This window comes from Megalobrama amblycephala, linkage group LG3 (genome assembly GCF_018812025.1).
Source record: "Megalobrama amblycephala isolate DHTTF-2021 linkage group LG3, ASM1881202v1, whole genome shotgun sequence".
NCBI classification, from domain to species: domain Eukaryota; kingdom Metazoa; phylum Chordata; class Actinopteri; order Cypriniformes; family Xenocyprididae; genus Megalobrama; species Megalobrama amblycephala.
Window position 1 is genome coordinate 16,544,018 of NC_063046.1, and position 12,155 is coordinate 16,556,172.

A 12,155-nucleotide genomic window follows, 5' to 3' on the forward strand; every position below is an offset into this window, starting at 1 on the left:
AAATGCTTGGATGTTTTCTTGGATATATTTTTATTTGTGTAAGGAACTTCAGTACCTTGAAAAAACCCATTCCTCCTTTAGCCAAACTTTCTCCAAAGTCCTTCGTGGGTCTGTTCATTTCCTCCCTCCGTTTCTGCTGATACTCTTTGTCCATAGTGATGGCAGCCAAGCCTTTACCTACAGAGCCTGTTATACGGGACACAACGCCAGCTGCGCCTCCTATAAAGATAATGTAGAAACAAAACAAGCATGTGCAGTAAGGATCCTCAGTGAGTACATATTAGTTTGAGAGAAAAAAAGCAGGAAAAGCAGGGAGCCTTACCCACAGTGTGGCCCAGTAAACTTCGAACGCCGATAACAAGACCTTCTGCAAATTCCTCAGGTCCTTGAACAGCCCCCTACACACACAAACAGTACAAATGTTACCAATCATAACACACAAATCATAACTTGATATTATAAATATCAGTTCCCACTAGGCATAATACACCATTGCATGCATTACAATGGTGATTGACATAAATATACCTCAATTGGTTTCATATTTGATATACACTTTTTTATGTGGATGTGCTGATCTAGGTTATTCAAACCTGTACTTATATCTGGCATTTAAAAGAGAACACACGGATATTTGTACTGAATTAAATGACGAGGCCTGAATGTATAGATAAATGAACAGCGTTTGTCAGACCTGTATGGGCTCATAGAAGAAAGCCTCCACTCCTTCTGATAAGCCTCGGATCAGGCCAAATGGATTTCCAAGAACATCCAGACCCAAAACCAACACGTACATCTGCGTCAAGAACTATGAGGAGATACAATTGTTTCAGATACAATGATTTAAAGTGAAAATGTAAGCGTGTTGGAGAGTGTTTGCTCATGTAACGACCTCTGACATTGTATGAGTGTATATTTAGATCACCCACTTGTTCAGTGTAGTGTCTGATCACCGCCCACATCAGTTTCTCTCGCCTGTAGAACTGATATTTCACCTCAAAGTAAGCCAGTCTGAAAAAAACAGCGAGACAAAAAGACATCAATGCCTTTATATTTTCAAAGAAGCATGTGAGTCAGTATTACAGTGCATGCACATCTGAAAGCCTTACTTGAAAATCAGATCATCTACATCAGTGAGTGTGGCACCAATGCTTTTGAGCAGGAGGTTGACGGACTGGATGGCCACCATTTCACCCTCCTCAGACTCATCTCCACTGGAGCCCAGAGACAGACTGAGATGCAGCTATACAAACACACATACACACACGAAGATGCTTAGGTCAAACATAAATAATTACATGATGTAGTTTGATGCAGCTACCCATCAAGGAAATCTATCAATCATTTCTCATTATTAAATGATTCATAGACATGTAAGTGTTTAGTCTTTCATATGACAGTACAGACAAGCACGTCGTTAACCGGGGAAAACATTGAAAAAGGGTTGACGCTGGTAGATCCTGTTTTGCTCATTCAATGGTTAATAAAGGACAGTGTTTTTGAAAGTAATAGACAGAATATATATGATGTCTATTTCAAATAAATCCTGTTGTTTTGAAATGTATAGATATCAAGTATCACAGTTTCCAAAAAAATATTATGAAAAACAACTATTTACAATACTGATAATAATATGAAATGTTTCTAGAGCAGAAAATCAGCATATGAGAATGATTTCTGAAGGATCATGTGATACTGAAGAGTGTTGTAATAATGCTGAAAATTCAGTTTTGCCATCATAGGAATAAATTATATTTTAATTAAAATAGATAAAAGCAGAAAACATTTATTTGAAACTGCAATATTTCACAATATTACTGTTTTACTGTATATTAGGTAAATAAATGCAGCCTTGGTAAGCATAAGAGACCATAAGAGAAAAATTGTGTACAGTAGTGTAGAAAAACAGTAGTGTGTTTCTGTCCAATCATGCTGCAGCATGTTGAAGACTGAAATTAGGGAGAAGGTCTTATTTAAAATGTTGGTGACAAGTGAACTTGAAGAGAACATGTGCTGTGTTTTGAAGTAGACTATGGTGCTGATTCATTACTTTAATAGGGGAGATGTGGAAATGCTCAAAGAAGCTCAGGCCCGAGGTGTCTGTCATGGAGCTCTCCATCAGCTGAGCCTGCAGCGCCTCCAGGTCCTTCTCTATCAGCTTATTCTGAAACACAGAGAAACACACAGTGACATCTCCAGCCCCCTCTTAATTCACATTTCATAAAGCCACACATGATTGAAACAAAAACAGCCAGAGGAAGTGTTTACCACTGCGATCATTATGGATTCATTTAATTAGTAACATTATGTGACAGTATGTGAACACCTGTCAGAGGATGCAGTCGTTACCTTCTTATTACTATCCTGGGAGTCAGTGGCTGGGGTAAACAGGTTGATGATTGCCCCCAAGAAACCCTGATCGATCTTCACTGCCATCTCCTGCACTAATGCCATAAAGTACCTACAGAAAAACAAACACTACCAGTCAAAGTTTTGGATCTACTCATTCTAAAAAATAATAATAAAGTCATCAAAACTGAAATAACACATGGTATTATGGTAATTATGTAGCAACAAAAACAATGTTTTTTTATTAAAGCTGCAGTTCATATGTTTTTCCTCTTTCTCGCCACCTCTGTTTGAAACCTGCAATTGCAGTTATTTGCAGAATTATCATCTTTATGTGGGTTGTGATGAATCTAGTGCGGATGAATCTAACATTTTGAGGAGACTGTTTGTTGTCAGTCACCGCACCGGCGGATACTGTACTTCAGAAAGACAGATTGTAGTCTAGGAAGTATGACCAAAATAAGAATTTTAACCGGAAAATGTCATCTGAACCAGTAAGTAACAAATCGGCCACTTTTTTCTGCCCAACTGAGGAAAAAAAGCATTACAATAAATCGCGCTGCCAATGGTGATTATCACATCAAACCATGGAAATTATTCTTATTGTTATACTTTGTTCTCAAATATTTACGTTAACAACATCAGCATTGCGTGACTGTGTATTTGGTGTGAATTAGAGTAAACTGTAGGTTTAAATTTCTGTACAGATAAGTGAGAAAAGGCTAAAAATTAGGGCTGGGCGATATATCGCATGCGATTGTCACGCGCATTTCGTCAGTCAAGCCGGTTCCCTGATTGCCGCTAAATCGCCATCACCTGCTTTCAAATGGAGTGGCATTTAATAGACAGAACCGTAGTTCACTGATAAGCTACGCAATATCGTGTTCATTATCGAAGGCGATTCATCTGCGATAATGAACGCGATATTGCGTAGCTTATCAGTGATCTACGGCTCTGTCTATTAAATGCCGCTCCATTTGAAAGCAGGTGATGGCGATTTAGCGGCAATCAGGGAACCGGATTTACTGACAAAATGCGCGTGACAATCGCATGCGATATATCGCCCAGCCCTACTAAAAATGATCCGTCACCTGCAGCATCTTCATATGATATAGCCTACTAGCTGTGACTCATTCTTTATGTAAACAGATGTGACATAATGATGCAAAGACGAACGGCCGCATGCTCGAATTTCCCGTGGAAACCTACCAGTACTACTCGGATTAGAACACATTATTACAAGCTTACCATTGTGAATCGGGCTAAGGTGAGGAGATAGTTTTGAACACTGGCTGGTTATGTACTTGCTCAAAAATTTATTTTGGACAATTTTTAACCAAAAAAAGTTATGGACTGCAGCTTTAAATTTTAGTTTTGTTAAAAAAAATATACACTACCATTCAAAAAGATATTTCAATGTTTTTGAAAGATGTCTATTGTGAAATATTACAATTTAAAGTAATTGTGGAAACTGTTTTAAAAAAAATTTCAAGATTCTTTGATGAACAAAAAAATTCAAAAGAATAGCATTTACTTGATTTTTTTGTAATAATGTACTTTAAAAGTCTTTACTGTCACTTTTGATCAATTTAATGTCTTCTTGCTGAATAAAAGTATTAATTTCTTTAAAAAAATGTTACTAACCCCAAACTTTTGAACAGTAGTGTATATTTGTCTACAAAACTAATTTAAGTAAATCATAAGCCTTTAGATGATTTTTTTTAAGATCAAGAAAATTAATTTGATTTGAATTAGTACATGTGAGACTGTGACACAACAAGTAAAAATGTAATCATTGTGCCATCACTTACTTAAACTGCATGACTTGGCTGTGCTCATTAAACCTTGTGATGATGCTCACGTCAATAAACGGCTTCGGCTCTAAAGATAAAAGGGATATGGTGTGTTCATGTCCACTCACTCTAAATGTGCACTCAGAAGTGTATTAGCTTAGACACAGCCTTCATTTGCTAGCTGGTGTTTGTACCTGAGTCTTGAACAATAGATTTTGGAAGAGGAACAGGATGAAACACAGTAGGAAATATAGCTCCCGGCAGCTGATTATCCACCTGGAACAAATAAATTGTGCACATAATAACTGATCGACTGCCAAAAACGACACAAGCATGATATTCAACAAGTAGAATGTGTGTGGGTGCTACCTGTAGCCAATAGAGCTGTGCACGTAGACTCCTCTGGTGAGGCGACTGTTTCAACTCAATACAAATGCCAGGCAGGAAGTTTCTCCTGATAGCGCAGGAAAATGGCTGTCTCATCAACATGGGCAATCTTCCAAAGTTCACCTGTTTTAATAGAAAAAAGAATACTATAAAGTCTAAGCAACATAAATAATCTTATTAATCAAACTTTTCCTGTAAAGTCCTTTATTACCTCTAGGCCAGTTTCTAGTCTAGTCCAGCCTGGTTCACTCTTGCTGCTGATATGGTTCTGGTAGGCTTTCTCCAACAGTCCAATGTTCTTGTGGTTAAAAGACTTCCAGCGGTTCTTTGGTCTCATCTCCCAAACCACACCAGAACTTAAAAATACAATTCAATCATCGTCAAAAATCAACTTGACAGTCAAGTGGCATTTTTGTTCCCCTTTAAAAGCGTGGGTTTATTTACCTGGTGATGCCAACATATGCAATCTCCTGCCTGATGTCATTGTTGATGAGTGACAGGCCCAGGTTCTGTAATGAGACGCTGACTTCCTGCTGGAACTGCTCCAGCTCCTCAGCCTGCCGTGCTTTTGTGACTATGCCGACATCCTCAGTGAAGATCAGCACCCGCTGTCGGCCGTCCAGGAAAGACACCCAGTGAATCTGAACTAAGCTGCTATAAGCAAACTGCCCACACTCGTCCTAAAGGAAATACCATGGGATTGACATGAGCAGCAACATAAGATGATCAGTAGATTCACTGACCCAGAATCCCTTTCTAACCTTGACAAGGTCCAGTTCTCCACTGTGGTCTTGACAGCTCCAGCAAAGCTTCCTCACCCCTGCTGGATCATCCCATGCAAAACGCTGAGCTTCACCTGGTCTCAGTGCCCATGACTCCTCACAGCCTCTGCACACGCACAAAGACACAGATACAGATACATATTGACACACTCCAAAACACTCAATAAAATAATAAATATATTAAAAAAGTACTGGTACTTTGGTACCACAGTCCAAAAAAGGAGCACTTATGCACAACTCACAGCTACGCCGGCTAATCAATGAAGCTGTCTACATGGCACAATAAATCTCTTTACATCGTGTCTACACTTTGTTTGTTAAAATTAGACTATTTGCAAGCTTGTATAACTCAGAAATGAGCAAAAACTCCCACGTTTTGAGCGGTGAGTGGATTCTGACTAACTTAAACACCTCTGATTGGCCATTGCTTTCAAGAAATCAACAGATATGTCTTTGGCTACATTGCTCAACACTACAAAAGCATGTTATAAATAGAAACATTCGCAGGCATTTTTTTCCCTTCATTATATATTGAATTATTATATTTAATTAGACATTTTTACATGCATTAACAAAATTATTATTTTTATTAATAGTAAATGGCGGCCCCCCCGTAATACCGTGGCGACCCATTGGGGGGCCGCGGGCCACAGATTGAAAACTGCTTGAACAAAACCAAAGTAAAAACAGTAATACTGTGAAATATTATTGCAATTTAACAAATGCTTTTTAATTCAATATATTTTAAAACAGTTGAGCTGCTTCTTAAGGATTCTTTAATATATATATATATATATATATATATATATATATATATATATATATATATATATATATATATATAATTTATTTATATTTTTTGTAACTGTCTTTTTTTAATTTAATGCCACCTTGCTTAATAAAATTATTAATTTATTTATCTTTTTAAATCGTACAGAGCACACACTTTTAAATGGTAATTTATTTTATTTGTTTATATTAATTTGTTTTGTTTGAAATTTGTTTATTTTGTCTTTATTTTATTTCTGACTTAATAATTCAATTAAAACAACAGAATGTAGTCTTCAAGTATTCCTCAATTAAGTAAACATTGCTCTTAAGTAATTATTTATATTAATAATTAAAACCGTGTTTTCCATAGCAATTAGTTTTTGTTGTGGTATTGCAATTACTGAAGAGATTTGTAAAATTATGGTATTGGCCTTACTGACTACTTAAACCTGGGTATTGTGACAACTCTAGTTTCCACAAAAGACTATTAGTTCATCATGGTCTTTCTCATCAGACTTTTCAATCATCTGTCATATGAAGTAAAACACTGAAGCGCCAACCTTTGTCTGAAGTTGACAGTGGCTGCGGGTGTGTGGTTCACAACCAAAGCAGGTGCAGCTCCATCATAGTAATCAGTGAAGCTGATGACAGTGGAGTGGTCTGAGATATTCACATCCACTATCACGCCACCAAACTGATGGAAAAGAAGATTACATTTAAGTGAATTAAAACAATATCGTTTAATAAAGTATATTTAGCATGTTTACATCCAGAGCATGTTCACCTGATCCATGCGCAGCAGAGTTCCGCTGTCCTGCTTGCTGAAGAAGAACGATTTGGAGCTAGATTCAGATCCCACAACTCGTGCACACAGCTTCCCTGTTGTGGACTCAGGCCAAAAAGGCAAACACTGTAACACACACAATTGTACAGTTAACACACATACAGACCAGTGTGTGCATACTGCTGCCTTTGATAAAAGATTAATTCAGCTCTGACCTCTGTGGAGGAGATGTAGTGCCACTTGTTGCTGAAACCATTGTTATTCTGCACCTCTCCAACTTCCAGCTCAAACGAAGACTTATTGACCAGCGTGTAGAAGGGACTCATGGTAACAATTCGTGTCAGATTAAAGCTGCTCATCTGGATGCTGACCCCAACCTGGTACATCAAATAAGATTTTCCATACTGTAAATTATAATGTTGTCATGTCTAAATTTATATGTACAGTAGCACTTAAAAAGATGCTACTAAATTTGTATTTTTAATTTATTTAGACAAAATAATATAGATTTTTATTATCAGGCATCTCTATTAAGTCATAACATGAAAATATAAAGAGAAATCCATTATGAAACATGAAAAGTAGAGATGGACAAATATTGAAATTCTGTGCAATACTGATAAGACTATAATTAAAATCACCATGAATTCAAAATTGACAATTATTACTTTATGTAATATTTCAGTGTTCACTATAAATTTTATATTTATTCGTGCACATAATTTTTTCTTTTAAATTTATATGCACTTGTAATCTTTAATCAACATAACCTCCAGTGGCTGAGAGAGCTTAACACGCTGCAACTGAAGAAAACACATGCAAATAGAAAAAACATCAGCAAATTAAGAAAACATCTTCATCAGTTTGACAACACATATGTGGCAAATGGTTACAATGCAACCAAATACAGAAACGCACTGCAAATACTCACAACGTAACAAAATACAGAAAACAATTACAGAAACATGCTAACAACTCACAACGTAACAAAATACAGAAAACAGTCTGCAAATACTCACAACGCAACCAAATAAAGAAACACGCTGTAAATACTCACAATGCAACCAAATACAGAAACGCGCTGCAAATACTCACAATGCAGCCAAATACAGAAACACGCTGCAAACACTCACAACGCAGCCAAATACAGAAACGCGCTGCAAATACTCACAATGCAACCAATTACAGAAACACGCCGAAAATACTCACAACGTTACCAAATACAGAAAACAGGCTGCAAATACAACGCAACCAAATACAGAAACATGCTGCAAATACAACGCAATCAAATACAGAAACACGCTGAAAATACTCACAACGCAACCAAATAAAGAAACGCGCTGCAAATACTCACAACGCAACCAAATACAGAAACGCGCTGCAAATACTCACAATGCAACCAAATACAGAAACATGCTGCAAATACTCACAACAAAACCAAATACAGAAATGCGCTCCAAATACTCACAATGCAACCAAATACAGAAACACGCTGCAAATACTCACAATGCAGCCAAATACAGAAACACGCTGCAAACACTCACAATGCAGCCAAATACAGAAACGCGCTGCAAATACTCACAATGCAACCAATTACAGAAACACGCCGAAAATACTCACAACGTAACCAAATACAGAAAACAGGCTGCAAATACAACGCAACCAAATACAGAAACATGCTGCAAATACAACGCAATCAAATACAGAAACACGCTGAAAATACTCACAACGCAACCAAATAAAGAAACGCGCTGCAAATACTCACAACGCAACCAAATACAGAAACGCGCTGCAAATACTCACAATGCAACCAAATACAGAAACATGCTGCAAATACTCACAACAAAACCAAATACAGAAATGCGCTCCAAATACTCACAATGCAACCAAATACAGAAACGTACTGCAAATACTCACAACGCAACCAAATACAGAAACACGCTCCAAATACTCACAATGCAACCAAATACAGAAACATGCTCCAAATACTCACAACGCAGCCAAATACAGAAACTCGCTGCAAATACTCACAACACAACCAAATACAGAAACGTACTGCAAATACTCACAACGCAACCAAATACAGAAACGTGCTGCAAATACTCACAATGCAACCAAATACAGAAACACGTTGCAAATACTCACAATGCAACCAAATACAGAATCACGCTAGGGCTGGGCGATATATCGCATGCGATTGTCTCGTGCATTTTGTCAGTAAAGCCGGTTCCCTAATTACCGCTAAATCGCCATCACCTGCTTTCAAATGGAGCGGCATTTAATAGACAGAGCCGTAAATCACTGAAAAGCCACGCAATATCGCGTTCATTATCGAAGGCGATTCATCTGCGATATGAACGCGATATTGCGTGGCTTTTCAGTGAACTTCTCTCTGTCTATTAAATGCCGCTCCATTTGAAAGCAGGTGATGGCGATTTAGCGGTAATCAGGGAACCGGCTTTCTGACGAAATGCGCGTGACAATCGCATGCGATATATCGCCCAGCCCTAAATCACGCTGCAAATACTCACAATGTAACCAAATACAGAAACATGCTGCAAATACTCACAATGCAACCAAATACCGAAACGCGCTCCAAATACTCACAATGCAACCAAATACAGAAACGTACTGCAAATACTCACAACGCAACCAAATACAGAAACGTGCTGCAAATACTCAAACCGCAACCAAATACAGAAACACGTTCCAAATACTCACAATGCAACCAAATACAGAAACACGCTGCAAATACTCAACGCAACCAAATACAGAAACGTGCTGCAAATCCTCACAATGCAACCAAATACAGAAACACGTTCCAAATACTCACAATGCAACCAAATACAGAAACATGCTGCAAATACTCACAATGCAACCAAATACCGAAACGCGCTCCAAATACTCACAATGCAACCAAATACAGAAACGTACTGCAAATACTCACAATGCAACCAAATACAGAAACGTACTGCAAATACTCACAATGCAACCAAATACAGAAACGTACTGCAAATACTCACAACGCAACCAAATACAGAAACGTGCTGCAAATACTCACAACGCAACCAAATACAGAAACGTGCTGCAAATACTCAAACCGCAACCAAATACAGAAACGTGCTGCAAATACTCACAACGCAACCAAATACAGAAACGTACTGCAAATACTCACAACGCAACCAAATACAGAAACGTACTGCAAATACTCAAACCGCAACCAAATACAGAAACGTGCTGCAAATACTCACAACGCAACCAAATACAGAAACGTACTGCAAATACTCACAACGCAACCAAATACAGAAACGTGCTGCAAATACTCAAACCGCAACCAAATACAGAAACACGTTCCAAATACTCACAATGCAACCAAATACAGAAACACGCTGCAAATACTCAACGCAACCAAATACAGAAACGTGCTGCAAATACTCACAACGCAACCAAATACAGAAACGTACTGCAAATACTCACAACGCAACCAAATACAGAAACGTGCTGCAAATACTCAAACCGCAACCAAATACAGAAACACGTTCCAAATACTCACAATGCAACCAAATACAGAAACACGCTGCAAATACTCAACGCAACCAAATACAGAAACGTGCTGCAAATACTCACAACGCAACCAAATACAGAAACGTACTGCAAATACTCACAACGCAACCAAATACAGAAACGTGCTGCAAATACTCAAACCGCAACCAAATACAGAAACACGTTCCAAATACTCACAATGCAACCAAATACAGAAACACGCTGCAAATACTCAACGCAACCAAATACAGAAACGTGCTGCAAATACTCACAACGCAACCAAATACAGAAATGTACTGCAAATACTCACAACGCAACCAAATACAGAAACGTGCTGCAAATACTCAAACCGCAACCAAATACAGAAACACGTTCCAAATACTCACAATGCAACCAAATACAGAAACACGCTGCAAATACTCAACGCAACCAAATACAGAAACGTGCTGCAAATACTCACAACGCAACCAAATACAGAAACGTACTGCAAATACTCACAACGCAACCAAATACAGAAACGTGCTGCAAATACTCAAACCGCAACCAAATACAGAAACACGTTCCAAATACTCACAATGCAACCAAATACAGAAACACGCTGCAAATACTCAACGCAACCAAATACAGAAACGTGCTGCAAATACTCACAACGCAACCAAATACAGAAACGTACTGCAAATACTCACAACGCAACCAAATACAGAAACGTACTGCAAATACTCAAACCGCAACCAAATACAGAAACGTGCTGCAAATACTCACAACGCAACCAAATACAGAAACGTACTGCAAATACTCACAACGCAACCAAATACAGAAACGTGCTGCAAATACTCAAACCGCAACCAAATACAGAAACACGTTCCAAATACTCACAATGCAACCAAATACAGAAACACGCTGCAAATACTCAACGCAACCAAATACAGAAACGTGCTGCAAATCCTCACAACGCAACCAAATACAGAAACATACTGCAAATAGCACAGACCACAACAGAAGTGTTTCAAGGGGATCCAAACAAGTGACAAACTTGGTTGGGACATGCTTATTGTTCAATGTTTACTCGTCAGTGGTGTTGACCTGAAAGGTGAGGGTTTTTTTGTGTTTATTTTAACATCCTGGTGCGTTGTGAGTATTTGCAGTGTGTTTCTGTATTTGGTTGCGTTGTGAGCATTTGCAGAACATGTGTTGTCAAATTGATGAAGATGTTTTCTTAATTTGCTGGTGTTGTTTCTATTTGCATGTGTTTTCTTCAGTTGTAGCACATTGAGATCTCTCACCCACCATACCTCTCTCTTGCAGTGTCATCTCTTCTCTGATGACGCGTTTACTGGCGTGAAGGCGGGACAACCCGTCACTCACATTAAATCACAGTAATAGCAAACCACAATGATCCAACTATTCAATCGATTCCAGATGGACAAAACCATGTCACACCCTGATTTTATATGTTCAAAGCATTTACTGTACCAGGTAGTCCCCAGCTTTGTCTGGACAGCGCACACATCCATAGCTGCCGACAGTGTCTAGTGAGAAGCCATCGGACCAGGAGCTGGTGGACACACAGAGTTGCAACTGAAAGGAAGAGCAGTATGTAAATTTAGAAAGGAATATCATAATATTTTGTAACAAAATCTACAGGTAAAATATGGTTTTCTGAACATTACAGCCCAAACATATCAAGTTTAAAGTTCATGTTGGCATTCATGATTTGATTATTTTAGATGATCAGCGAATATAGCT

At 38.2% G+C, this 12,155-nt stretch overlaps 1 protein-coding gene across 8 annotated transcripts in view; it reads right to left on the minus strand.

Annotated features, from left to right (window-relative positions):
- vps13c (vacuolar protein sorting 13 homolog C) overlaps window positions 1-12,155 on the minus strand; it is a 72,117-nt gene that overhangs the window by 8,512 nt on the left and 51,450 nt on the right. For all 8 annotated transcript variants that reach the window (XM_048184279.1, XM_048184274.1, XM_048184275.1 and 5 more), the window contains 17 exons: window positions 11,883-11,987; window positions 7,082-7,243; window positions 6,867-6,992; window positions 6,643-6,776; window positions 5,291-5,417; window positions 4,974-5,209; window positions 4,741-4,885; window positions 4,512-4,652; window positions 4,337-4,418; window positions 4,161-4,230; window positions 2,350-2,461; window positions 2,051-2,164; window positions 1,110-1,243; window positions 930-1,011; window positions 695-808; window positions 323-398; window positions 56-219 (listed from right to left, as the gene is read on the minus strand). In XM_048184279.1, the coding sequence (XP_048040236.1) occupies window positions 56-219; window positions 323-398; window positions 695-808; window positions 930-1,011; window positions 1,110-1,243; window positions 2,051-2,164; window positions 2,350-2,461; window positions 4,161-4,230; window positions 4,337-4,418; window positions 4,512-4,652; window positions 4,741-4,885; window positions 4,974-5,209; window positions 5,291-5,417; window positions 6,643-6,776; window positions 6,867-6,992; window positions 7,082-7,243; window positions 11,883-11,987 (2,124 nt within the window). The remainder of the gene's footprint in view (window positions 1-55; window positions 220-322; window positions 399-694; window positions 809-929; window positions 1,012-1,109; window positions 1,244-2,050; window positions 2,165-2,349; window positions 2,462-4,160; window positions 4,231-4,336; window positions 4,419-4,511; window positions 4,653-4,740; window positions 4,886-4,973; window positions 5,210-5,290; window positions 5,418-6,642; window positions 6,777-6,866; window positions 6,993-7,081; window positions 7,244-11,882; window positions 11,988-12,155) is intronic.